The 26,023-nt window shown below is 37.5% G+C and overlaps 1 protein-coding gene and 1 long non-coding RNA gene across 2 annotated transcripts in view; one reads left to right on the plus strand and one right to left on the minus strand.

The window, feature by feature from the left end:
* Nucleotides 1-220: 220 nt before the first annotated feature.
* LOC124405883 (zinc finger BED domain-containing protein 5-like) lies at nucleotides 221-1,388 on the minus strand. Its single transcript, XM_046881148.1, is given in 3 exon segments — nucleotides 221-273; nucleotides 923-1,085; nucleotides 1,239-1,388. Coding segments are annotated over 3 exon segments (366 nt in total).
* A 1,852-nt stretch (nucleotides 1,389-3,240) lies between these two features.
* The window catches only part of LOC124405325, a 29,225-nt gene continuing 6,442 nt past the window's right edge, over nucleotides 3,241-26,023 (plus strand). The window contains exon 1 of the long non-coding RNA XR_006929092.1: nucleotides 3,241-3,459. This is a non-coding gene — a long non-coding RNA (uncharacterized LOC124405325). The remainder of the gene's footprint in view (nucleotides 3,460-26,023) is intronic.

Raw genomic sequence — 26,023 nt, forward strand, 5'->3', positions numbered from 1 at the left:
ACAACAATCAAGTCAAAAGGTTGTCAAAATATTGTAAGTTTATAATCTGCTTTCGTCATTTCTACCATGTAAATTGAATTCTCTAAAAGTTTTTCTACCTTTTTAAACATGTATCCAATATAATCAGTTGTAAGCATTTCAATTCATCAAAGTCACACGCCTAAAAGTTTTGTGCATAACCTTAAAATTAAGAATTATACGGATCGAATTGTAATTGAATTTAACTAAGCAAACACACAGGCATTATCCTGTCAAACAACATATACATATAGTCTAAAAAAGGTAAACAAATGTTCAATTAAGCATTTTGTTAATTTTTTCTGTACAACCTGAAGATGGTTCGCAGGATCCGGCCGACACGCGGTTTACCCATTGTAAATATACATTATGGCCATCAACCGACGAAATCTCCTTTCATTTTTCTCTCTTGCCAACACAAACAATCCAGAAATCTAATTTTCTTTTGCAGGAGGTTATTATGTTATAAGTATGTGAAAACTGTTTTCTGTTTTCCTTGTAATAACAGATTTAATTCGTTAATTTCTCCAAATATATCTGCCAAAAAAACTAATCTGGGCAACCAAGTTACATCACTCAAACGGTCTTTTAAATCAGAAGAAATGTCAGTAAAAAAAACTTTTTATTCAGCTCTTAGTTCGAATAATCTCGTTAAGGTCTGATCCCGAGATAACCATCCAACCTGAGTGTGGAGCAATAGTATTTTATGTCTGCTCCAATAACCATTACACGAAATTTAAAACAATCGGGACTGAAGAGGGCGTGATTTGACGTAATTGATTGTTTTTACTGTCTCATCAGGAACCAATTTTGAATTGGGTGGCAATCGTCTTTACCGCAAGTGCTTGTTTATGCAGGATACAATGGATATATAGGATCTACAGTTTGATGCTTTGTTTTATACGTGATGCCACTCCTGCGGTTTTACCCGTCAACGCCTTGGTCCCATCGGTACAAATATTAAAACAATCATTCCAATCGAGATAGTTGATTCAAAAAAATTCGTTAATCGTGTTAAAAATTTATTCTCCGGTAGTGTTAGTTGGCAGCGATGCGTACATGGACAACTATTCTTCGGGCGAATGTTTACAGTGCACGCTCTCAATAGAAGCGCTTCCCCACTTCTATACTCGGATGTTGTCTCCCACTCCGTAACCCAAGCTATTCTTTCAAGTACAACTCTCAATAAAGCCGTGCAGCAAATGCAATGTTTTACACGCTCGATGGTGACTGGTGGGTGGCCTCCGTTTCCTGGAAAATCGCTGTCCCTCTTGTCTCGTAGCGGCCCTATTGAGAGCGTGCACTGTATATGGATATCGTACAATTACCAGCAAGATGACCAGTCCAGCAATATCAGTCGACTCATCCATTTGCAAGACAAATTTATTGTGTTTGAAGTAACCTGCGAGATTTTTAATTTGAGCGCGAGAGCGGCGGAGAAAGCGACTCTGTCGAAACATGCTTTCCAGATTTTTCATCTAGCATACGCTATATTATGTCTACCATACATGGTTTTAGCAAATTCTAAGCTATAATGTGCGCTTCTTCCGCGTGTACAATGCGATAACTGACAAAATACGAGGACTCCGTGGCTTTCTCATTTACATACATTGTATAGTTTCTGAGTTTTGGCGCATCTTAGCAGGTACCATGGAACTATTTGGAAGTAGCTTGTTACATAACGTGCAGAGAGGTGAGTCGTAAGAATCGACGACGCCGGTACTGATCTAAGATTCGCCATACTTTCTTTTTTTTTTTTACCTTTAGCGAGTCGTTGGATATTTTACCCCTTGAAACCAATGAGCTTGAAGTCGTCATATCACTTTCTTGAATTTCATAATCTTGATCGGAGACCTTTGAGGTTGAAGTTACATCTTTCGAGCGAACTGCCGTTAAACTTCGGATCGAAGATTTTATGCAACAACTTGGAGCCAACAACTTCACTTCATCTTTTAAAATCAAGTGTTTAATTTTACGTCATGGCAACCATAAAATAATATCACATCTAATAATATCGAATTTTATAACCTCTCAATGACAAACACGAACGTAACAAACGCACAAGTTGGTGGAAAGTGAGCAAGAAAGTTATGCATTCAATATTGTGGATGATAGTGCAGGAGCGAATGAACGGCACATGACAGCGGCGCCACTATCTACATAAAAGTGTCATAGTTGTTTAGATAGGAAGTTAGTTCCATTCTTGACCACCGCGTGTCTTCCATTCGATCGAGTATCAAAGGCACGTAGGTGAGATCGAATTTAATACGCTGCGTGTCGTCTCATTTTTGGCTATTGTGTGACAAGACTTGTCGTGCTTGATCTTTAGGTTGATCTTTCGGCGGAGCCCGCGCAGAGGCCTGATGGAGCCCGAGGGCTTCGCGGAGCACACTTGGAGAATGGCTGTTCTTTACAATCTTCACTCGGTCCGCGTAGTCCTCTTTCACGGCCTAGGCACAAAAGTGCCATCTCATTACCAAAGAAGAAAAAAAAAAAAATGGTCCGTCAGCCGAATGTCAGTAGAATATAGGTAATCAGCATATTTTTTTGTTTGGGTTAGACCAACAATACTTGTGATATCGTGTAAGCCGATTGACAGCGCACGACAACATCGGAAGCTGTGAAGAGACATACCGTTATCAAATTGTATTTTTTTTTTCCAATGAAATTTTTTGAACATGCTTCTCAACAGGTATTTATATTGTATGAGTAATTTTTCTGAAATCTATTCATAAAAACTAGCCGTTTTCGACGTTCGTCAGAGTAAGGTTACCCTTTAACCCTTAGCGGCATAGTGGCATTCCAGAATGCCACCTGTTTTAAAACACGTTTTTACGATTTTGGAGTAGTTTTATTCGATTTAACCGGTTTTTTTTTGTAATCTTATGATCTTGATATGTTAGAGAATCAAAGTTTATGTTCAAATTATTTTTATGTTTCGTTAATTTGTTTATATAAATTAACAAATTCTGAAAAATAGCACTTTTTTTAGAAAAAATGTATTATTGAAGATAGTTTTAAGAGTATCCTTACGATTTTTGGTAGGCGGGGGTTTTTAGGGTCGCTGATTACGAATCCGTTTTCAGATTTGCAAAATTCGAAATGGCGAACACAATATGGCGGCTGTACACTTCAAATGACGGATTTTATGACCGCAAAACAATTGCAATTGATTTGAAAGTATGAAAAAGATCTTGGGTTTTATAATTTGCGAAGGTCAAACGACTTTTTGCGTTTTGGTCCGCCATATTGGATCCGCCATCTTGAATTTCTAACTTTTGAGTACGGATTCGTAATCAGCGACCCTGAAAACCCCCGAGTACCAACTTTCGCTCTCGTCAAACGAGTTTTTGCACGTTTGGTCCGCCATATTGAATTTTCAACTTTTGAGTGCAGATTCGTAATCAGCGACCCCAAAAACTCTCGAGTACAAAATTTCAAGTCGATAGTAAGTAAGTAAAAATGTGTGCCGCTAAGGGTTAATATATTCAACGGTCGTGATCGTCGAACATGTCTTTTCTTCATTATTGGATTTTTGATCGCATGCACATAGGGTTTAAATTATCGTCAGATGGTGCAAGTTTCTAGTGCTCGGTCATGTGTCGTGGTAGAATCGAATCGCCATTCAGAACAGGCTAGCGTTTTCGGTTGTTCTGTTTAAAGAGTCTGAACATCATATTTGTATTCGTACATTTTAATATTTATTCAATTCTAATTATTAAGTCAACACATTGAACCCTAGTCTGATACCATTTAGATCCAAATATGCACGAAAACTATTCCACGTTATTATATGAGACGTAACAAATCATGCGTGGAAAATTATTCCAAATATTTCTGCTACTTACATGAGTCCCGCGGTTCCTGGGTACAAAATTGAGCTGCATGTTTTTACAGAGTTGAACAGTTGTACATCTCCAAAACTGAATATCTCTCAGTGTTCAATATTGACTGCGGCATGTAATATATCTTCAGATATCCCAAATCATGAGTATACGAATTGGCAACTATTTTCATAACAACCGCAGATTAACCATATTTTGTGCGACGTACAATATGAACTATAAATCCTTCATATTATAAGTAATTGAAAGTTGATTCAGCCGGTTGATTGGGCAAATCAATCTACGGAGCGCAGGACCTAGACGCCGAAAACTACGAAGCGGCTGATTTGGATATTTCAAACTACGGAGAGCAGGATCTGGTCGCTGAAAACCATAAAGCGGGCAATCTGGATGCATCAATCTACCGAGCGAAGGATCTAGACGCCGAAAAACACAAAGTGGAGTACTCGGATGCGTGGAACTATGGACAATAGGATCAGGTTATGCAATGACCGAAAGTGGCGCTACGTCCGTGCTTACGGGCGACCATCTTCAGATCTCGGGCGGCCATTTTTATTTATTTCGTGCCGGATTTTTTTCGACTATTCTCCACGTAATACCATCAGATCATGCGGTCGGAGTCATTTCAAAATCAATCAGGAGCAAGATTTCGATGGCATGTACTACTTTTCAAACTCGAAGTTTAATATTGATAGCGGTTCGATACATAATGAGTTCCCAATGAAGCAGCGTCGTGTGCCTGAAGATTTCATTAATTCTTCCCGTTCGAGTTCGGATTCACTTCAAAATCAAATTTGAGCTCAATACGTGTAGCCGTTCGTCATTCATTGAGGCAGAGAAGAAGAGGAATTTTAATTTCACATTAACTTTGGCTGTTAATATGTCCGAAACTGTAGTACAGATTCCACTCAGATGTACAAAAGACAAGGTATCTTGGTCCTGTGAGTTCTGCCGGAAAATATTCACTCGTTCTGGAAATATGACACCCTGATTTTGGGCAGAAGTTGGGTTGGGTGAGTGATTTTCTTCTGCTAGCGCTCGCCAGCCTACGAGTACTTGGCGGCGATTCTCTTCCGCGAATATTGATCTCCCTTATATCGAAGCACAAACGTCCTGTTTCGCTTTCACAGTCTTATTTTGACTTTTCATCACCTGCGGTGATATGAAGAAAGTAATGGTTTTACTCTGTTTCGGTAAAGTAGGGATGTAACAGTTCAAGTGAAAGTATTATCTCGCGCTCATTACAGTTTCATGTAAATCCGTATTTCGAGTCGTTTCCCTACAAGCACGAACACTCGCGTGCAGCATTTAACTGCCCACCTCTACCTCAAATCCTATCGCTTGCTCGCGAGCTCGCGTCGTGCCTCCAAACACAACAGTTGTATATTTTATGCATTGTCTACTGTCTCAAGATTTTCTATGAGTATCATTTATGTATTTACTCGCTTTTTTCAAACCTGAGTTGTCAGTCTGATCTCTAGCGATACGATTCACACATATTTCTATGAAATAAGATATATATTTTATTGTATATTAATTATCAACTATCGGTAATTATCATCCTGCTCACTCATTTCACTCCTTTATCACTAATTAGCGGATACTACGCCAATGATCTAACGTCTGCTGTTCTATCTCTAAGCATTTTCTGGTCTTTTGAGCCGGATTTGAATCAGCGACATATGGATCATTTCGATCGTCGGAAACGACTTCATCTAATTTCAATCAATCCTCGCGTTTGCCGATCTGCAGTATCCGAAAAGCAGGTTTTGAGAAGGATCTCAGTTTGTCGATCTATCTGTCTGTTCCGACAAACTTCCGCAATATTCGAGGAAAAAGTTTGAGGAAAAAATGTGAAATTTACACGACTTCATATTCAAATGCTGAGCATAGAAAACAGCCATATCCCGTTTCATTTGAATGCATGTATTTACCGAAAAAATCTGAATTTGAATGTTTTACTAATCTCGAGATGATCTCGAAAATAGTTTGATGAATACATTTGACACTCTTACAACTTTAGAATTGTATTGTAGGCATAAAAAATTGACATGCACCGATCGTTTGGACTGTATGCTTCCATCGAGAATAACTCAAAAACCTCGAAGACTCCGACACAGTTCACACGACAATTACGAACAATTTCATAGAAGTTGCTATAAAACGAACAAAATGATGCATAAGAAAACATTTTAATGGAAAATAAAGGAACTATTTTAGGGAAAAAAATAATATTGATGTCGACAGAATTTGATCATACTTGACGGTATTTTTAATAATTGGATTTATTTGTGAAGTGATGAAAAGTAACGTGCTAAATACTGTTGTAACGCTTTTTTTACATTGTTTGCCGACGTGATTTACGATTTGCGAATTTCAGACGGGGAGTCACGCTGTAGGGAAAAGACTGAAGATATTTGCGGAAAATGAAAAACGGCAATCATTCTTTTTGCATCGGGAAGACTTTCATCTCGCGACGTTACAAATGTCTTTAAAGGAATGTTGGTGTCTAAAGGTTGAACTTGATGATCCTCGTGAACGCTTTTCTGGCCCATGAAAATTTTCGAACCAATTAACGGTCACTCACTACTATGAAATAACAGTTTCTCCTGATAAAAATAGCAGTATCATTGCATAACAAAAAAACCGTACTAAATGTGATTTGAGCTAAAGACAACTCGCATTATTGAAAAGACTATATTGAACGTGTTACATAAGGCAATAGCTACAAATAAACTAATCTGAATGTCCTGACAAATCAATATATGCTTCATGTACCCATGCTTTACAGTTTCTACACTGGATCCTGCCTTCTCTAATATTTGGAACTTGATATCGATCAGCTACCTACCATTCTCAAATTTATGCTGCTAAATGATGCCGTATCTGCTATTCGATACGCGTGTTATTTGTTCTTTGGTTCTTTTTTGTACGGGCTTTTCTGTGCTCTGTAATTTCTATGCAGCGGAAAATGGAAATCAAGACACAAAATAGTTTTTAAATCGATGTCCAATATTGTTAGACACCCGAGTGTTCGGTACTGTCAAAATTCACAAAAAAAGATCATTTGAGCATAAGTTGAACATATAAAAAGACGTTTATCTGAATTTTTTCTGTGTCTTGTTGCATAGGTCTCCATCTTTGCAGCACGTTATACTCTTTTACTTTGAAAGGAGTGTTAGGTTTCCTATGTACGGCATCAAGCTTTGCTCAATGGGTGGGAGGAACCTGAATGATCACTTACACACTGACCGTCTTTCGGGTCACAGGGACAGTAGCCCTCACATTATTAAGTGGTTTACCGCACACTGGTTGTTGTAGCGATAACCACTCGAAACACGACCCCACGTCTTATATTTACTACGAAAATGTCAGCAGATTAGAACATTTAGAGACAATGGAAACTGATTTCGGCCAACATACATAGACATGAAGTTTGAGCTAGTTTCGGGTACTCCTGTATGGACAATGTATCGTCTAAAATAGTCAAATTAGCACCAACTTCTATAAAAAAGGCTAAAACTGCTCGTATTCGCAACTGCCTGCTGACCGATACTGGACTTGCCCCTAAGCATTTTACTCGATTTATTTTGTTTTCTCTTCCATTGGTAACTTTGTTTCTCGCCAATTACCGTATACCAACACTGTCACTAGTACTAGCGAGATCGAGTAAGATACTGAATTTTCGCACGTATGACATACGCTATTTGTTCTAATATTTGTAAAGCAAAGTTTTATTTGGAAAGTGACAAAGGTGCCATTAATAGCACAATAAAATAATATGAGGTCACTTCTGCTCAATAAGTCAGTGAGCATTCGCCAAAGAAGTCTAAGTTAGTGTTTGACGTGTCGTTTTCATTACACGCATCCTCCAATGTTGGCTTTGAAAATCGAACTTTCCAAGCAGATGTTGGAAAAACTCATTTTAGATATTAATGACATGTATGAACCTGCAGGCTTTTGATATTAGTAGTACGCTACCGAAATTCTCTTTGTTCCTAGTTACACGCACACAGATGGTCAGGGTCTAGCATAGGAATCATACTCTAAGAAGCATTTGATCTACTATTAACAACAAGGCGAATTTAATATGACGCGTTATGTTTCAATGATTTTCTCAGTGTTCTAATGATGCCTTCTAGTTTTTTTGTGAATTTTAATCGTTAGAAAAACCGAGCCATGCCTTAAAGTTTTTACCAGATTGCAACATCGAAGCAACTCTATTATTTGTTTTATTTCCCAAAAGTAAATCACACGAAACACACATCATATGAGTGGAGTTCTATTTCGTTTCCTTGAAAGAAATTTTAGCCGTAGTGAATCGCGTGTAGCAGATTTTGTTGGACTGAAGTCGAAATCCTTCTGCATTTTTGTGATACTTATTCTGTAATATCTTATCTTATTTTATCTTACTTGCAGATGATTGGCAATCATTTCCTTTGCCACGTTCTTATTCTCCGCTCCACTTTTTGTGACGTTTGTTTCAAAATCAGTTCACTTATCATCTCATCTAGGATGAAATCTAAAATACTTTTGCAAAGAGTACCTAGTGCATAGTACTAATGAGCAGATATGTGAAGATAAACAAATTAAGCTTTTCAATTCCATTCTATTTCACCAAATCCCATTTCATTACTTGTGGTACCGTTAATTTTATCAATTCGTTTGAATATTTTTCTATTCTTTCCTTTGTGACATAATCTGTTGGCTTACGTTAATATGACATTAGTTATTTCCACGCTGAGGAAAACAAGTATGTTTGAGAAAAATTCAGTGATTAAAAACTTATCACATATTTCAATAGTGCAACTGAAAATTTTTATGCTCGTGGAAGTTGTCGATTATTTTATAGACTGCTGCAACTTGTGCAGAAAAACTATTTAAATAATTTAACAAACTTACGTATAAGTGAAGTTCTATCACAATTACATGAAATTCCTCTTCCGAATTGAACACATTTGTAGTAGCACCACTTCCCACCGATTGCTTCGCAGTTTTTAAAGCTGAGATTTTTTCATCAGCACACTTCTTGGCGCAGAAACCCCACTTTTAAAGCTTTACCGTAACATTTTACGATATTCTAACTAACGTAGAAGGTGAGTTTTCAAGGTTCAGACTGGTCCATTGTTGAATTGCTCAATTTCATTGAGGATCTCTTCCGCTCGATCATGAATCTATTATTATATATTGTATGTTTATTACCTGTCGCAGCAGCCATGTTGCGGTTCGATTAAATAGTACTAAAATGTAACTTAGGTGATGTCATGTATCTTGATCGATCTTGTGGACAATGCTTCTAGTCTATATACTGTAGTCAATCAGTTGTACTTAGTTGTTGAATACAAGTTGTAAGGAACTGTCACTTCTCCAAGTTCACTTAGCGTGCAATAATATGGGTACTACTCATGATAGACATCCGCTATGACCACAAAATATTCGATGGACACCTTGAATACTCTTGACTAAATTTGAATTTGGAATCGATGAGACGTGACAAGTTTGTTGCATCTTCTGAATATTCAAACCTTTCTACGTTGTCAGGTTTCTGCACATAGCAAATTCCTCGGGGAAACCGGTATTTTTTTCTACTCTTACCACATCGTTGATGCTTTATGTCCAAGAGCTTACTGAAATGTTACTTTAAGCTCAAGAAAAAACCTGCATGATATTTATCATTACCTGATCAGATGTCCGTTGAATAGTTAATTCCTTTCCTCTTTTCAGTTTGGTTATAACAAATGTCAATTCACCTATTTTCTTGCGATTTTCCGCTCGGAAGTTTTAAGTTTGTCATAGATTTGCGCCCATCATATGTTATCCCTGGTTACGTACAATTTAACATTTAATTCCCTTGATCTCACAGATTTTTGATTTGAACCATGCATCATGGTGATACAAATCTTTTTAACGGACCGAAACCCCAATCGTAGGCCATCAAAGCACACCGTAACTAATCAACATAGCAAAGAACCCCGCAATAATTTTATGGGAATTGGATTTCAGTGAAATCCTCTGGCTTTTTTATGTGTTGTGGTTCTTGGCATTCTGAAGAAAAGTTTGCATGCGTACGATCCTCCGCTGTGAACAGTTTGGGCGATATAAAAATGTTCACCTTACATCCAGTATTTCTTTGTGCAAGAAAGATTTAGTAAAAAATAATTACCTTTAATAAATAACACGTAGGCATGTAACCAAACATGACCACTTCAAGTCTATGAATTCATCTCATCCTCCAACCTCAATGATCTCAACTGTAGATGACGTTACCTGGTGGGGCCCGGTACTAATAGGCGTTTTTGGTTCTTCGATGGTAAAATGAGGATTACAGAGTGCCGACAACCGAAAATGTATTGTCTCTCTCCAAATGTCTACCTCCCATCATTGAACGTTGTGCAAGTGCTTATCCGTAAGACAGAGCCCGTCAATATTCCTTTTTTGCGGTTTATCTATCGAATCAACAAAGCCGGCATGCAAGGTTATCGTAGTGCTTGAAACGTGAAAGAAGCCTAAAAACGTAGTAATCAGTCATGAGGTGACAATTCCATGGGATTAAAAGCAGCTCGACGTACTCGAGGAACCGAGACACTCGAGACACGGGGCGTGACCACCCTTGAGTGCTGGAATTAGCATGCTTCAGTTCAAATTACGCTTAGATATCAGGTATCGTAAAACGCCCCCGTATCCTGGGCGTCGTTGAAAGCTAATTGCAGTCTTTAACATCGTTTCAATCCCTCTTCCTGCTAGTGAGTACGGAATCCACCCTCCTCCCCTCTTCGCCAGACCTTGAACCTACCATTCGTACAGCTCGGTCCACAGTTCATTAAGCAGCCTTGAGATCCGAGCCATTTACTCGCGGTTTTCCTATTGAACGGTTATTTGAACGGGGTGAACCCTCACCTTTTAAAATTGGTTCGGTATCGGGGGTTATGTTTCGCTGAATTCGAAAGTTGAATTTCGTCCGTTCGATTTTTTTCGCAAAATAGGGTGTGTCCGATTCTTTCCTTATATTTTTCAATTTCCCTTGCGCGTGAACACCATATATACACAAGCAGAGATTGCTGTATAATAGCATGATTAGAATTTCACTGTTGAAACCAATTAAGGCCGGCGGAAAATCCTGCTCTCCGTTTGCAAGAAATAAATAACCTCAGAAGACGTTGTTGTCAACTGTTCAGAATCGAAGCACGCTTTTATCTTGTTTCCTTGTCAAGGTCTCTGTTTGGTCTTTCTAACGAAACGAAAATCCACTATTACATGATGATCAAACCATGATCCACTATTGCTCACTCGTATTTTTTGCTATCGTTAGCAGTAGCTCCAGTAACAAAACACTGACGCTTGATTTATTACCAATAATCTTGTTTTCCCTAATAGAACACAACGACGGATTGCGGTGTTCTGATACTTTTCCATCAATGCCCAGCTCTGACAGTATTCAAGTTGTGAATTATGGTATATGCTAATTAAACGCCCTGTTTCGTCCTTGATCGTCATCAGTTAAGCTTTCCTTGCCTATAAGCAAGTTTTGTGAGTGTTTGTTCTGTGATGTATCTTCCGAGATGTCTCAATTTCGTAGATTTATAGAGTTAAAATAGCCAGAGGTGATCAATACTCTAATAAGAATTTCAAAGTCTCGTCCGAAATCCGCGAGAAACTACAAGAATTAGGGTGGAGATTTGTCTGCTTAATTGCGATCCACGGGTCGGGAACTGATTTAATTCTACTTCGTACTTCTAGACTTTGTGTACAGTGTACTGAATCACCAGTTGGTTCTGCCTGAAGAAATGTTTACATCCTGCACGATGGTACAGAATTTATGCTGAAAAAATCTTAGTTGCCTAAACTATCAGAATTTTACGTGAGATGATTCCGTTGAAAAAACAATGTTGGGTCGAAAAAACTCCGGAAAATGTATTACCTATTTACGAGTTTCAAGTCTCTGAATTTGAATACTGACTTGTTCACAGTTTTGTACAATTCTGTGAAGGTCAAATTGAGTATTTACATTCAAAAAGTTAGTTATCCATTGAGAGAATCAATGTTGCAAACAATGAATTCTGAAAGAAGAACTCATGAAGCAATGTCGTTTGAAAAATGAGTTAGACACGGTATAATATTTTCTGTGATTTTAATAACAAAGATAAATTGTACCATATTTCTCTTCTTCTCAACGAACCTAAATTTAACCCTTTGTACAAGATTATCATTCGTATCGTTGAAAGAAAATCATAATCCGCACATTTTATCCTCTGGCAAATCGGATTCACCATCCTCGGAGAAATATAGCTTCACGTAAACCTTGAACGGCTACGATATCTCCGAAGAACGAAATCGTCTTAAGAGGACTTTTTGATAACACAATCTTATTACAGCAGCGGACTGCTCCCTAAATTCAAAATTATGCAAAATCCAACATTTGCAAGATCCTACCCCTGGCATCTAAATACGAATAAAACGACAACAGTTATTACCTGAATACATTAGTTCAATCATGGATACGTAACAGGTATCAGGTACACGATTTTTCGATAATTATTTGCAGAAATGATCTCGGACCAGCTCACAGTATGACTTATTTCAGTGCTGCAAAGAATAATGCCAGTATCAATAGTCTCAGGTAAAAATTAAAATCCTTCAAGTTTCACCTTATTATAAGGTATTATATTGTAAGGTAAGGTCACGATTTCATTTGCTGGAACAAACGTTGTAGCAAACAATATTATTCTGCAATTCAATGATGAATTTCCATCAACAAGTACCTACTGTTGAATTATGTCATATAATCTGGTTCAATATTCAACGAATAGTGACACTGTGAAGTCATATTCGTGAATTATTTCATCAAAGATCCCTCCAAAATGACTAAATTAAACATATTTTGAGGCAAACTAGTAGCGTCATGTTCACATATGTGAACTCGAATGGAAATTTCGTCAGGGTCATCACTAGGATTCTTGTCAAAGTCTGAAGTTTAACTCACAATAAGGAAATTGAATGATTGGAAGAAATTGTCATTAATTTTTTAAATATTTATCGCTAATTTTTTCGAGTTATCGGTTTGTTATCGATCTCTAATCTTATCCGAATATTTGTATCATGAAGCAGGGTCTATGCGGGGCATTCTGCTCCCTTTCGATCAATATTTAACCCCCATCCCTTTAAATTTTGACATTAACCTTTAATGTTGTAGTACAGATCGAGATAAGAAGCTATGAGTTTTTTCAAATTCTGCAAACTATTCTCGAGCGAGATATTTTTTTCCATAATCCGATATTTATAGTCTCTGGCAGGTTCTTGCTTGGAACGTTGGAAAGGAAAACTCACTCAACGGGGTATTCTAATCTACAGGTCTGGATTTCCGGCGTTTCTTCGAGATTGATGAAAAGAAAAATACACACATTTTCACCATCCATTATTTGACACAATTTCTACTGGTGTTTAAAGAAATTGCAGTTAAGTTTTCGTGAAAAAAAAATGTAAATTAAAAAAGTTATAGGCCTCTAAATATGGCCGTGACAAAGCCACGGGTTGAGGTGGTTGACACGATTTCAGTGCCTCCATTCATCCGAAATAGAAAAACAACGATCTTTCTTGATAAGTAAGAATGTCGCCATAGCTCGTACGAAGAAAAGAAAAAAAATTGAAAGAACACGAAAACGGCGACTATTCGAAAACAAAATTAATTTTTTTTACAGTATCTCCGATGTTTTTCAACTTTTTAAAGTAGGTGTAGTAATAATTTCGCAATGTCTGGGGTCGGGGTTATACAGGGATGCATACTCATACCAAATTTCAAGTCAATCGGTTAGAACTCAAGATTTTTTGTTAACATTTCTCAATTTTTGACAATTTGGTATCGGTTTTGGGCTAAAATGTTCTTAAAAGTCGTATCTATAATAACATGAAAAAAAAAAACGGTCTTTCCAAATTTGTAGACCAAGATACCCCGTTAAAGATATAATTGCACCTTTTAATGACCAAGTTCTAAGATAAACGCAATTCAATAACTTTCTCTAATACAGTTTCTGAGAAGCAGAAAATAGATAGGCAAAAGATGAGGTATTCGCTGCGAAGACTCAAAGTTTTGACCAAGTTGATATCGACGTTGATTATGACCATCAAAAAATTTGGTGGAAATTATAAGATTCCACAAACCAGAATATACGTAGTTCAAATTTTTTATTTGTTTCAAATCAAATTGGATATACCCTGTTGATGCAAAAACCAGAAACAAGGTACAATAGTCCATTGGCTTTTATGTGGAATGATAATTAGGGCCGTATAAATGGTTATATGATGTAGGTACTGTATACTGAGCGCGGATAATCAAATACTATTTATATAGCCAGCACCTTTGTCTACTATGAAATTGCTCTCTTACTTGTACAAAAAGATCGGTGCATTCACTGCTCGCAAGGTTTCTGAAAAATTCAGTTCAATGATTAGAGTATACGCAGAGAAATTCGTCCATGCCTTCGGATTGGGAGCCATTTTCTTCTCATGTACACATCATGTCAAAGAGACTAAGATTCCCAAAGCTTTTCATTGGTTTGACTTCTGTCAAGTTGACTGGTTCCAGGATTTGAGGTCTTGATCCTACTCCAGATGATAGAGCACTGCATTGATCTTCGTATCTTTAAAACCTGGTGGAGAAAGATTACGGATGAAGGGGCACAGGAATGAGGTTAAGTACGGCAGGAACCCGCTGAGGCAGATTTTTTCGGAAGTGATCCGATATTTCAGTCGAACACTTCTTGGAAGCGTGCCATAGAAAGTTAAATCAATTCATTTTCAGAAGCAGATCTCCTAAAAATTCACAGATGAAGTAATTCAAATCGAAAAAAAGAAAATTTTGTCCGAGTTTTTTGATCTTTCGCTCGAGAAACAAGATGATAGGCGAATGAGCGCAGTGTTGATAGAGAGTTACCAAGAACTAACCCCTTACGGAATTTTGTTGATCCCTAGATACCTTTAGGTGACGTCAGAAAAGACACCAAGCACAACCCTAGCATAATTACACCAATTTTTAAATTATAAAGTATACGATAGAAAACACCACGAAACTAAGAAAGATAGATTGTTCATTAGTAGTTCGTTACAAAAATTGGGTTTCGATGTGTCCTTATATACCAGTGAAAAATGGATAACAATGGATTTATGAAGTCCTTTATTGACGGTATCAGTGCCTTGTATTCGCAACTAATTGTGCGTACATTTAAAGCTCAAGGTCGTTGCGCCAAATATCACTAATTTATTTGAAAGTTAATCACTTAGAATAAACCGCAGTAACAACCATGTCCCATTTTCAGCCCTGAAGCGTCCATAGGGCGCCAAACTAACCCTCGAATCTACTAGCAAGACTCTCAACCTGATCACAGACACTCTATACGTAGATAGTAAGCTTGAATGCTACAATGATTCATATGCAAACCAATCGCCATTTTTCCACTCGATAGAGGAACCAGAGCGCGTTCTTTACTCTGTCAGGCCAAAACAGACCTCAAAAAACTTCGTACAGCAATACCAACTTTTTTCGGGTTGGTTAGGGTTCTCAGGAACATAACTCTTTGAAAAACAAAAAAATCATTTTTTGATAATTTCTGACCGAAATTTTACCGGAGTCTACCCTTTATGATGTATTTTCAATCAAATTTGGAAATAAGGAAATATTCTGTTGCTGAAGAGAGAATTTGGAGACCTTTCCGACGGTGATTTTAGAGATACCGTAGATATGAGATTAACAACAAAATTCGGTGAAAAAGTTATTCAATCGTTCTCAATTATCACCTTGAAGTATGTTCGGAAAAGGAAATTTTGAATTCTGAAGTTATTAAGTTTACAAATGATAACTGATAGATAACCGCAGTAAGTTTCAGAGCTCACAATTATTTGAGGGTGTTTTCGTTTGGCTCGAAAAAGGCTTGAAAAATTTTAAAAAGATCGTAACTTTTTATTTTGATCGATATTACAGTATGAAATATTAAGTTTAAAATCGAAAAGAATTAGGGTCAAACTGTAGATGAAATTATTTGGAACGCCCCATATACGAGAGATGATCATCTCCAAGTAAACAATCAAGGGTTATTGCCCCAAGGATTATTTTATTGAGTGAAATTCATGTTATTTTGCCTCAAAATGATCAGGATTCTATCTAATCCAAGGATTTGAAATTTGTTTGACCAATGAAAACTATATTTTCCATTTCCGGACTCCCCGTTTCGTTGACTAAAGTGAATATGAGTTATTTCAGAACAAATGTTTTTCCATGTGCATCCCAATTATGTGAGTCGATCTGTTGAAGGGATGATTCTCGTCATCGGAATAAAATATCCATGAGGCGCATCTCGCATTACGTTGAAGCTCAACTACGTGTTCCCGGTATTAATTCTTTATTGCTTGAACGTATCCAGACTTTGGAGAAAAGAAGTATTCTATAATATTAATATAATTTACACAAACATGTTCATGCTGGACCGCTAAGCCGCCATAAGTCTATACATATACTATTGGTCTGACGGCCATTAGCGCCCGGTGTACCTACGCCACATTCCGAGGGCTGGTAGCAAAGTATTAAGTAGGTAGCTTTGTCGCCCACGACGTTACGATACCTAACCCTATAACTCAGCAATTCTTGCAATAAGTTAACTAACTGTTGCCCTTCACCTCATTCAGACTTTTCTCCCCTTCTGCCGTTCTTGAGCTATAGGAAATGTGTGCTACGGAGACCGTGTATATTGGACCTGTTACATGTATTGCTGTCATGTTACAGGCTGTGCCAAGTCAATTTTCATTCGGCCAACATTTATATTTACCTTTCTCCCCTTTTCCCTCCTCCACAACTTCTCAGTGCACTCTCCATATCTTTGATAATAAATCAATCAAATACTCAAACATTCAACTCCTCAATACAAGTGATGGGGTAAACAGGTGATTCGATTTCGACCTCGAAGATCGATCGTTTACGTCCATTCTGACACTCTTTGAAGCGTTGCAAATTTACCCAAGACGCGCACATTTAAATTATTTATGCTTTACTTGTTATTATATGGTTACACTGTACTTGAGCAAATTTTGCTGTCTGAAAAAAATCTGAAAAAAGGAACTAAATGACTGCACGATAAACAACAATCAGGGTGTTTCTTGAATCATAAAGCTGTACCTTCTACTCTTTTTTTGTGCATGGAGCCTGAGCCTAACTAATACTGTAAAAAGTTTATTCCGAAAACAAGAGAATTCTTTCATTCTATAGTTCTATGATTGTTTTATTTTCATGGAACAATTTCGCCTCAATCCTAGCAAAAAGCAGCCTCATAATTAGAAAAATCACATGGGGATTAGTTTTTTGGAGACGGTACAGAACACTTGGTTACTACTGCGAAACATTGCAAGTGAGGAAAAAACGATCATCGATCGTATAGTTTGTAAGATGCTTACAGAAATGATATACGTTGAAAACACAAAAGATGGCGAAATCACTGCTTTTTTATTTTTGATGAGACTCCAACGCCAGTTGATTAACTAAGTATTATGAAGTTTAACTCGATATAACTTTAAAGTCATCATTTGAATTAGAATTTTCATTGCAGTCTACTGCTACTTGAAATCAGTTTGTACTAATGACACGTGTAAATGATAATAACTGAGTGGTATTGTAGTCGTTTTAGAGCTGAAAGATGATAGATTTTGAAAAAGCTTCAGAATCTGGATCGTAATTAGTCTGACAAAACTGTGCCGATGAGAAGATCGACGTGGTTCGATTAAATCCTGAATTTGCATCGAGATCTGATGTAAATCAACTGACCAGGTAAAATGATTAAAATTATCTCGAAAGAAGATTTTGCTAATGAATGTGGTGAATATCGCGACCACGCTAGAACTGGACCAAGCAGTAAAGTTACGAAGAATGCTGCTTCCGAAGCATCTTTGGACTTTACTCACGACTGCTTCTGCGATCGAGTTACGGAATCCGTTGGCTTGCAATGACCGGTTAAGTTTCAAGAGGTGAAATGCCTGGTAAGATGCTAGGTTGAGCATTAACCCTTCGAAGCATGGTAGTAACCCAAGTTACCACCTCGATTTCTTTAAGATTTCGTCGATAGTATAATTATAGTTGTTGACGTATTCAGATCTGATTTTTTGCACTTTTCAGTTACTTTTATGATGAGATAACATGTAAATACACTTGAATTAACATGATTGTTTATAATATAAGATACATAAATAAAGAAATATATGAAAAATCACCATTTTTTCGGTAACATTATTTTTGAACGATCTGTCCAAGACAATAACTTAAAATTTGGTGTGGATGGGTTCCTGAGATTTTTGATTATGAATCCATTTCGGATTTCCGAAATTCAGCAATCACCGAAACACAAATCTACGAGTATATCGATGAAAATTTTTATCCATGGGTTTGCGGAGTCGTTGGTTACGAATCCGATGTCGGATTCACGTGATTCAAGATAGCGAATCCAATACAGCGGACATCGGAGTTTAAATCTTCCCGAATATCGATGAAATTTTTACTCGGGGGTTGTCGGGGTCGCTGATTACGAATCCAATGTCAGATTCACGTAGTTGAAGATGGTGGATCCAATAGTACCAAAACCGAGACGTAAACCTTTGAAAATATCAATTAGGTTTTGGAAAATCACTCTTTCTAGGCACAGCCCAGAGCTAACGACGAGGACGTGAAAAGTTCCAGCTTCATTTTTTAACACTTTTTTTCATAGAGACTTACGTGTCGGTATCGGCACTATCGGATCCACCATATTGAATTACGGGAATCTGACATCAGATTCGTAATAGGCAACCCTGAAAACCCCCGGGTGAGAATTTTCCTTGATATTCGAGGAGATTTAAATTTCAGTGGTCACTATCTTGGATCTGCCATCTTGAATTTCACAAATCTGATAGCAGATTCGTAATTAGCAGCCCCGAAAACACATGGGTAAAAATTTTCATCTATATTCTCGTAGATTTATGTTTCGGTTTCTACCATGTTAAATCCGCCATATTGAATTTCACAAATTCGACATTGGATTCCTAATCAACGACCCCGAAAACCAACGACTACAAATTTTCACCATCTTACGATTATCCAAAAACTGCATGATTCAATATGTTAAAGTAAGTACTTTACGCCGATATCTAAGGCTATTAAAATATTCAGGCATATGTGGCAGACCCTGACAAACAGTTTATCAGATGAGAAAATCATGGTCCAGTAAGCGTTCGAAAAAAAAGAAATCCTGTCATCGCACTGCTGAATGAAGGTTTGAAGAAAGTTGAAGACCTGCAGTGTTCCTGGAAAAACAGGATGTGACAAGGGTCTGACAAACTAGCTTCTGATTTATTTCACTGTTCCGCCTCTGGTTCTTAGTTCTCTGTCTATCTTTCCCCCACCGCACCGTTGCCTTTTTTCTCAGTTAAGTTTTTAACCAGTATTCACACCTTTTGTTCTAAAACTCGCCACTGTAGCACTTATTTCGGAACTAATCAGTTTATATGCATTATTCGGGCTCCTAGATTTTCAGACAAGAGAATAACCTCCGCATGTAGGTTTTACTGCAAACCCGTTGCGTAGCGTGTAATTTTTTATACCTAGCTTTATTCCATTGTCCCTGTGGTGATGTAGCATGAGGGTCATCGATCGTGAAGAAGTCTCTTGTTTCTATGTCAACAACAAAAGATGGCTCCTCTTTGCTCAAGTTTTTCCTGTTCCAGTGGCCTTATATGCACTTTGCGTATAGTTCTAAGACTCATAAGAGGCCCAAGAATACCATTCCACTTGTGACGAAAAGACTGAAAAGCCCGCCATAAGGGATGAACTTATCAAACTATCGATTAAGATGACGAAAGTCAAACTTCGACTCTCAAATTGGGTCCAACCGCGTGGGGTAATCATGAATAATTTATGTCCTACTTTATTCCCCCTCGCCAGCTGCGGTGTCTTAGGGCGGATCACTGTCGCAGCCTTAAGTATACTTCTCTGCATCAATGTTACAGCAAAAATTGAACCCATCACTCGTCGAGCGCTATACGTCCTCGCGAACGACACTTTACTTCTTGAGAACCTTCAGACAGCTCAATTATCGTATTATAGATATCAACGGGTAATGAATAACGTATAAAATTCTCGATGACCTGGAATCTGCTAATCAGTGTTATAGTGATTATGATGAAATCCAGCGTTTACGATAGCTTGTGTGAATGGAATACATTTGGGTTGAAATTAAGATTTCTCGGAATGCTCATAGTTTTAAACTCAACGAAACGCAGGGCTACACAAATATTCTTCAACATCTAGTTATACGCATTGAGTCCGCGAGACCCGTTAAACACGTTGCAGTTTCATCTGATTGAAAAACTTTTTTTTTATACATGAACTAGCAGAAATACTCGGTGTTATCATTGTTTCTTTAATCGTTAAAATGGAATTACTTGATTGATTCCAATGAAAAAAATATCGCATTTACAGAAGTGATTCACATGGAATGCCCGACCGCGCATGTTTTTCCGTGCGACCAGCAGCATTACAAATCCTGCTCCGCTTCTCCCACTCCCCCTGCCCCACTCCCCCTACCGATAACCTAACCCCCACTACAGGCGATCGGAGTAGTGGGGAAACAGTGGATCTCAGCGATAGCTCAAGTAGTAAAGAACGCATAAAACTTTATTTGATTATTTACTCAAAATTTTATATAAACATTTGAATGTAATGTAGACTATATCACTTCTCGAATCATAAGGAACATTTAAAAAAAAATTTCATCAAGTAGATAAAACAGATTTTAAGTTAAATCTGTACAAACATACATACAAAGAATTTTATATATTAGTATAGAAGAGAAGACTTTTTAGAATGCATCCTTGAAAGTATAGTATATGATGTTGCAAGTGTGAAGAGTCAGCGATTTCCAACGAGTGTGGCCGCAACATGAGAAAAGTAAGTGCTGTAAAATAATAAAGTAAATATCTGCGCAGGAAAGTTTAATTTGAAAAGCACTGAAAGTCCCATTGATAAGACGTAAATTTGAAGTAAGGTAACTTATGTCTATTGGCACAGCTCATGGATATGAGTTATTTGAAAGTGCGCATGTGTCAAAGAATCCCTTAAGGTAAAAAATAGAGAGTATTCAAGTTCTGCACATATGCCGATGTTGTTTTGCGGCACTGTTCGCAAATAAGGCACTGCACGCATACTTCAGGGACTTCGTAAATAAAACTTTCTAAGCAGTTGATGCAATATTAATATATTGTGTCACAACTGCGAAAAATAAACGATTTCGGATGAAAGTGAGGTATGCAGCGTGAGCCACAAAGGCAAGTGTTGTAATCACACGAAGAAGATATTGCCTATCCGTAGCACACGCTTCAAAAACAGACTTTCTAAGGAAATTTAAAAAAAATGTATTTCCAGTTCAAATCCGGAAATCACATTTTCTATTTCTCATTAGGAAAAAAATTTTTAAGTTGGTCTGGTTGAACATTATATTATTCTTATGGGTTAAGCAACGAAATTTGAGTTTGACACCTCCATCTTTCGAGGGAATTTTTACCTCCTTAAAGTTTTTTATGGCCGATGAAAAAATACGTGTTACTTGTTTTTCGATGCACTACAATATATATGAACTAGATCAGAATCAGAGAGATTAACCTGAGATACCTTCCTTGATACATGGTTTTAAAGGGATCCCAAAAATAATCTGATAAACTCTGAATCGCCGAAGTAATTAGCGTCAGTACCTTTGTTTTATGAATCGATATCAAATCTTACCGTGATAACCTTTAGCCACTTTAGTCTTTGCCTTATTCCTCAGTGACTGAAACACCAGCTAAAAGCGGCAACAGAAGGAAACTATAGGAGAAAATGCATTTCTACAAATTCGGAAGCCTGAACATACCGCTGTACCAGCTGAATTGGCTGATTTCTATTTGACAATTTTCTATGAACAGTCACTCCTTTGTGAGAAAGTTGGAGAAAATGAGAATTAATTTAATGTATCTTACACGATTAACTGATATATAAAATCTACCTTCTCGGTCCCAGAGTAATAGAAATACTTTCATGGAATCCAAACAAATAAGAGATACCACGTAAATCTTTAGGTAGTGTATCTCCTAGGGGTTCAGGATACTAGGCGTTATTATGATGCTTCTATTTCCGCGGATATCGAATTTAGAAATTTTATACGTTTGCCTTATTATATATTCTACGTCCAATGACACCCTAGTTCTGTTTTTGTTTCTTATCTTTCCGTTGGTTTTATTTCCGCCTCAATTCTTGATCCTGTTTATATTCTTGCTCAATGAGAAAACTTTAAATTTCATCTATAAAGCGTAGCCGCACAGAGAACTTTAGAAAAACGAGGAAATGAACGATTGATTCCCCGAAAAACTTTTCTGTTTACACGCGAACTGCTGCAACGCACACTAAACTTCGCTTACTTCAATATGAAAGTGAAGTGTGGCATTGACCCGAGCAAATTTTTTCCGATTGTTATTTGTTTTCGAACTATGCAGACCTCATCATCACATCCCAATGAATACCTATATTTCTAATAGAATCACTGTTGTTACTGCAAGAGTATTTACAAGTCGTAACTAATCGCGGTAATTTCACGTGTGATCATACAAAGAGCGTCTATAACACAGATGGTGAAACTGCAAAGTACATGGATATCGCATCGCTCGTGTTTTTATGGATACAACAATCGATCTCGAGTAAAAAGCTTACAAATTTCAAATTGCTGCAAAACTACCAGTCTCTGATAAGCATACTTGAGAAATACGCTCATTAAGTTTCACATTTCAAATTGCTTGATCAGCAGGTTTCTATTTTCGAGCAAAAATATGAAAGTCAGTTTTTTCGTCTGATGAAAAATGGCAAGAAATTTCTGCTACAGCTTTTCAGTATCATATGGAGATGAAATGAATTTGCATAGTCTTCCTTAATAAGTGAAAAACTGTAAATAACGAAAATTAAAATTTTGTGTTCGAAATTTCTGGAAGCTATACAATAAAGTGAGAAATGTTTGAATTTGGAATTGAAAATACTTGAAGTTTGAGTTTTGAATTCGAATTGACATGAAAAAATAAATTTCAAAATAGACTGACCTTTGAATGCATCTTGAATGAGAATTGAGAGATTATTGAATGAAAATCGTTCAAGCTGATATAACAAGTTTTTCATCAAGTCAAGCTACAAAATTATACAAAGTTATGAAGTTGCATCAATTGAATTGAATTATAAGTCAAGTCGTGGAATATTTACTGATTACTGTCACTGCTACTCAACCTCTAGCTTGAAGAATAATTTGACCAACGCTGGTTTGATCATCGCGATCTATACAGATATAGGAATGAATGGATGGAGCATAACCTTAGAATAGGGACTGACTTTTGAGACGTGAAGTGAAATTATAACTAGAGGGAATAAGTGGGCATATTACGCCCGGCGTTCCAGGAAGAATTGTAAGAACCAGAAGTATAAGTGAGTGTTCATGACAGCCGGTGCTGTATAGGATTCTTCACATCTGTGTTAACATGATAGACATCAATAATCGGTAATTACCAAGAAACGTCACTTAATTCGAAGAGCACGGAATGGGTAGGAAAAAAAGTTGGAACTGTCAAAGATATCACATTCAATGGGAAATTCAAAGTTGGCAAAATTTAGTAGGCCGAAAAATATAATTCAATTTCTCTATAATACAACATAACATATAAGCAAAGGCAGAATTTCTAGTGAAAATTTACAATGTTTTAAATACCAAGGGAAAAAACGGATATTATAGAAACAGATTTGAATATTCCTTCCGATGACAAAATCAATTTTCGAAAGCATCTTTACAGAAATCAAGTACATCCCTCATTGTCAGTTTCGAGTGAATTAGTACAGACTACATTTTTTTCTTAAGGCTCGATCGTAATGTGGAATGTGTTTCAGTAATCCAATCATTGAAAGCGCTGATTCAAATACAATGTCTTTAGCTTTCCATGTTATTTCAGGAAGTAGAACCTTTCGGCGTTAGGCACTTCGGCACCACGATTTCGGTGCCGGACTCTTCGGTATCAGGACTTCTCGTCACTAAGACGTTCAGTCATTAATTATAAGAAATTTTGGTGCAGCCGTTTCAATGACAGCCATTTCCATGTTCAGCCGTTTTGGCGCAAAGCGTTATGGCGTGGGATAAAAATTCAGTTGATACTTTTTTTCAATGTTGTCATAATTATATGTGTGTGCCAAGTGAGAATTTGAGGTAAAAAAAAAACTGATGTCAGTAGCCAATGAACACCAACAATTATATGAGAACATTGCAGAGCTGGGAAGAGATAAATCCCCAGAGCCGAATACGAAAGTTCGCACCACAAAATTTTTTTTTACAGTTTGCTCTGCGGACGATCCCTAGACAGATATCATATTTTGTGGACGTTAGTTTTCGAAGTTGAATCCTGAATGTGTATATTTTATGACATATTTTGGAATGATAATGTAAGATCGTAGTATCACACACCCCACACTGAAAAATTCTCGCGTTCAAGCGAAAACGCCGAAACGTCTAAGCACCAAAATGTCCAGCACCGAAATGGCCGTGTGTCACATCCTCGATGCCTAACGCCTCTGAATACCAGCCTCATCTTGTATCATCTATTCAATTCCATGGATTAATATATTCTTTTCACATACTCGTACTTATAATCTGTACAATTTCGTTTTAAGTCATTCTTATATTTTACTTTAAATTTTCGTATGCATCGGCATGCATGCAAGGGTAAATACGATCAATACACACATACAGGGCGAGAAGGTGAGGCTCAGGCGAAGATTACGGACAAGCTGGCTGTCAGTCAGTCACCAAACGTTTACATGTAAAGACTCGTTATAATGATTGGCCGTACGTAAAAGTTTGTTGCTTGATTGTTCATATCTTTAGTATTTTTTCAGACATGCGTGCACGTGCTCACCAGAAGTACCACACCAGAGAACGAATCGTATCCTCTCGATATTTCAGGTCAGTGGACAAAGAATCTTTACAATTCCTTTTATGGTTTTAGCTATGTCAGAACTTGAACAAAATTGTTCAACGCTTAACAACCGTTCGTTAAAACAAACCATATGCCCCAAAATCACCTTATGATATTTTCGGACATGCAGGAACTGGCGTAAACGTGCAGCGTAATAAAATCTTTTTTACGGCATGAGCATTGAAAAGTCCACTTTTTGTGGCAGTTTTCGTTCCGTATAGTGACGCCTTACACGGCAGCGAACAAAGTTGCGGAATAAAGTCTTTATTTGCTTTTCAATGCCCATACCGTAAAAAATATTGTATGTGGCATGCCCGTAAACCGTTTTTTGGCTCGAATAATTTCAGTACCTACTCGCTTCCGGCTCACCTTCAACTCGTCCTGAAAACTTTATCTTTGCCAAAAAACAGGTGGTTTACGGGCATGCCACATAAATAGCTATTTCAAGTGATGTCTGTTCGGGAAATGACGACCCAAAGCCAGAATAGATTATCTTTGCATATATGATGCAAGTACAGAAATTCTTACCGACACCCGTAGGAAAGGCTGGAGTGGGCGAAGTTCACCCATTACACTAGACCCAGAGGGCAGTTCAGGGCGAATAACAAGGCCCAAAATATCATCTAAACATACGTAGATATTCAGTATTGGTCCTCCTTCCATGAAAAATAGAAGCAACCAATTAGGAAGCACGTTGGAAAACTGCACGTTAAAGAATTGTAGTGATCAGGTAAGCTACCAAGAGAGTCCTCAAATTTGCGCGCCAGATTTTTTATGGTTCTAAAAACCCTACGGACTTTCACGCGGCTCGGCCGCAAAACATCTGGTCGCCAAATGCAAACTGCACATGCGCAGCTACGCGGACCTAACGGTCCATCTCGGTCCAGATTTTTCCACGCGTACCCATTCATTGGTCAAAGTGACCTTCCCCTGGTCAGGTGGAGTTTTTAGTTTTGAATTGATCCATTAAAAATTCATCATTTTGGAAATCTCTCCACCCACCGCAACAAGCGTGGGAAAATTGCAACAAGCAAAGTTCAGTCTACGATAACTCCTTGGAGTGATGCAACGCCCGAGCTGAACGCTGTAACGACAATAAAAGAATTCATATTTCGAACGATTAATGA

Source organism: Diprion similis, chromosome 4, assembly GCF_021155765.1.
Source record: "Diprion similis isolate iyDipSimi1 chromosome 4, iyDipSimi1.1, whole genome shotgun sequence".
NCBI classification, from domain to species: domain Eukaryota; kingdom Metazoa; phylum Arthropoda; class Insecta; order Hymenoptera; family Diprionidae; genus Diprion; species Diprion similis.